The following is a 2,404-nucleotide window of genomic DNA, read 5'->3' on the forward strand; positions in this document are numbered from 1 at the left end:
GTGAGGTATAGAAACATTTCCCCCTTTAACTTTGGGTTTTATGTGTTGCCTCAGCAATGAGAAAATTAACTAGGACACTGATCAATGAAAGTTATATTTTAACATATTGGTTCACATTAAATAAACACTAGTAAGCATCAGTAATAATTACAGCAAGCAGAATACTGTGACAGGAAGCACGAGCCTTCACCAAGATGTCTAGGATAATGAAGACAAATCTGTTGCTGCTCCATTTGTGTTGTTATTTTAGTGTTGGGAGCTGTGGGAAAGTGCTGGTGTGGCCCATGGATTATAGCCCCTGGTTGAATATAAAGGTGATCCTCACTGAACTTGTACAGCGGGGACATGAGGTGACAGTTCTCAAACCTTCATCTTCTGTTTTTCTTAATCTCAATAGTCCATCTGATATGAAATTTGAAACCTTTCCTACATCTTCCAACACAGAAGAAATAAAGATTTTTTTTGAACGAATGCTTGATTCCTGGATATATACTGTACCAAAGGACACCTACTGGAAACATTTTCCACAGCTGCAAGTCATATACTGGCGGTTTTCTGATGTTTATTATGACATTACTAAAAATGCAGTTCTGAACAAGACACTTCTGACAAAATTACAAGACTCAAAGTTTGACGTCCTTCTTGCAGATGCCATCTTTCCTGGTGGGGACCTGATGGCTGAATTACTGAAAATTCCTTTCGTGTACACCGTCCGCTTCACTCCTGGCTACACATATGAAAAGTACAATGGAGGCCTTCTGTTTCCTCCTTCTTATGTACCTATTATTTTCTCAAGACTAAGCGGTCAAATGACTTTTATGGAGAGGGTGAAAAATATGCTGCACTTGCTGTATTTTGACTTCTGGTTTCAGACATTTAATGAGAAGAAGTGGAGTCAGTTTTACAGTGAAATTTTAGGTAAGTCATTTTTGTATTGATTTCCTCAAGTCTCTCTTGTGTATTTTGGATGAAACCTGTATGCATGGTCAATAACAGATTTATGCTTTATAGATGAAATAATGAAATTAAATGTGAAAATTTCATTCTCATATCTATTTTTTAACAAGATACATTAATGTTCTGGGTTAGAATACATAACTTTTCAGGTTAAACACCTAAAGGGTAAGACACTTGGGCCTTTTATGTGGAATTAGATACCTATTTTTCTGTTCCGTTTGATATGTGATCAAAAGTTTCTATTGATCACAAACTTTCCTTTCTCTTAGAATGAATGCATGCAGCTAGGAAGGATAGTACCTTTCCTGTGTATCCTGAGAAAATTTCTTCCTTTAGCATATAAGTTTTGTTATTTAAAATTAAAGTATTTTCCAAATAACATGAAGAGGTTCCTCACAATCCAGACAACCAATATCCTTGGACTAGAGATTTGCCCTAACTTCATTGGGTAGTTGCCAATCATCACTGAAAAGACCTAAAAATGTTCTCTAAGTAATTGGGACATTCATGTAATTAATCATTTGTTAAAGTCATGTCTTTTCATTTAAAATAAAAGAGTGAAACCTGCTGGTAAGTTTACATCTCTGTTTTGACAATTTCTGAATGTCCTCAAGCTAGCTTGTACCTATTTCTACACAACAGATATCAAAAAACCACTAAAATGAAGAAAATTAATAGTAGGTACAATAAATCAGCCATCATTTCAGAAATTTTCAGTTCAATTGGACAATCAGGGATCAAATTCAGAATGCTAAATGGCAGAAAGTAGTTTGAGAACTCCTGAGAAAGCTATTTCCATTATTATAGTAGCTTAATTCAATGATAGAACTAAAAGCATTGTTTATTTTCAGATCTGCCAATCTCTCAGTTATATAAAGCATGTTAATTCATGATTAAATCAAGAGGACTTCATTGTAGTGTCTATTATTATGAATAAATGTAGATGACATCAGTAATCATTGTCCCTTTCTAAGTCCTTCATAGGTACATAGGCAGACACAACCACTCAAACGTTCTGCTTGCATAAGTAATAATCACATGTATGAGTGATAAGATCTAAAAATTAACATATTTTTATTCAGTTTGCAAAATCTTCTAAGTCTCTAGTTGTACCATTAATTGAATTAGTCAAATGCCTTTGGAAACATATCTATCATTTATTATAAGAGATAGCTGGATCATTACTATGCCATTTCTATTGTCCGTCTTTTTCTTTTCCTTCTTTCTACCATTTTCTTCTTTCTTCCTTTTGCTTCTCTGTCTCTCTCTCTGTCTTACTGTCTGTCTCTCTTTTTTTCTTTAATTCTTTCCTTGTTTTCCTTCTTCATTTAGGGAGACCCACTACATTATCACAGAGTATGGCAAAAGCAGAAATGTGGCTCATTCGATCCTACTGGGATCTGGAATTTCCTCGGCCCACCTTGCCAAATACTGAGTTTGTTGGTGG

At 34.9% G+C, this 2,404-nt stretch overlaps 2 protein-coding genes and 1 long non-coding RNA gene across 3 annotated transcripts in view; all 3 read left to right on the plus strand.

The window, feature by feature from the left end:
- Positions 1-2,404, plus strand: part of LOC102006178 (UDP-glucuronosyltransferase 2B17-like) — a 104,742-nt gene that overhangs the window by 61,830 nt on the left and 40,508 nt on the right. The gene's annotated exons all lie outside the window — the stretch shown is intronic.
- The window catches only part of LOC106149503, a 55,939-nt gene that overhangs the window by 23,745 nt on the left and 29,790 nt on the right, over positions 1-2,404 (plus strand). The gene's annotated exons all lie outside the window — the stretch shown is intronic.
- LOC106149502 (UDP-glucuronosyltransferase 2B17-like) overlaps positions 119-2,404 on the plus strand; it is a gene marked incomplete in the record, with an annotated part of 11,420 nt that continues 9,134 nt past the window's right edge. The window contains 2 exon segments of the mRNA XM_013518533.1: positions 119-918; positions 2,290-2,404. Coding sequence (XP_013373987.1) covers positions 195-918; positions 2,290-2,404 — 839 coding nt within the window.

Source organism: Chinchilla lanigera, unplaced genomic scaffold (genome assembly GCF_000276665.1).
Source record: "Chinchilla lanigera isolate Chin_1 unplaced genomic scaffold, ChiLan1.0 scaffold00046, whole genome shotgun sequence".
Classification (NCBI taxonomy): Eukaryota; Metazoa; Chordata; class Mammalia; order Rodentia; family Chinchillidae; genus Chinchilla; species Chinchilla lanigera.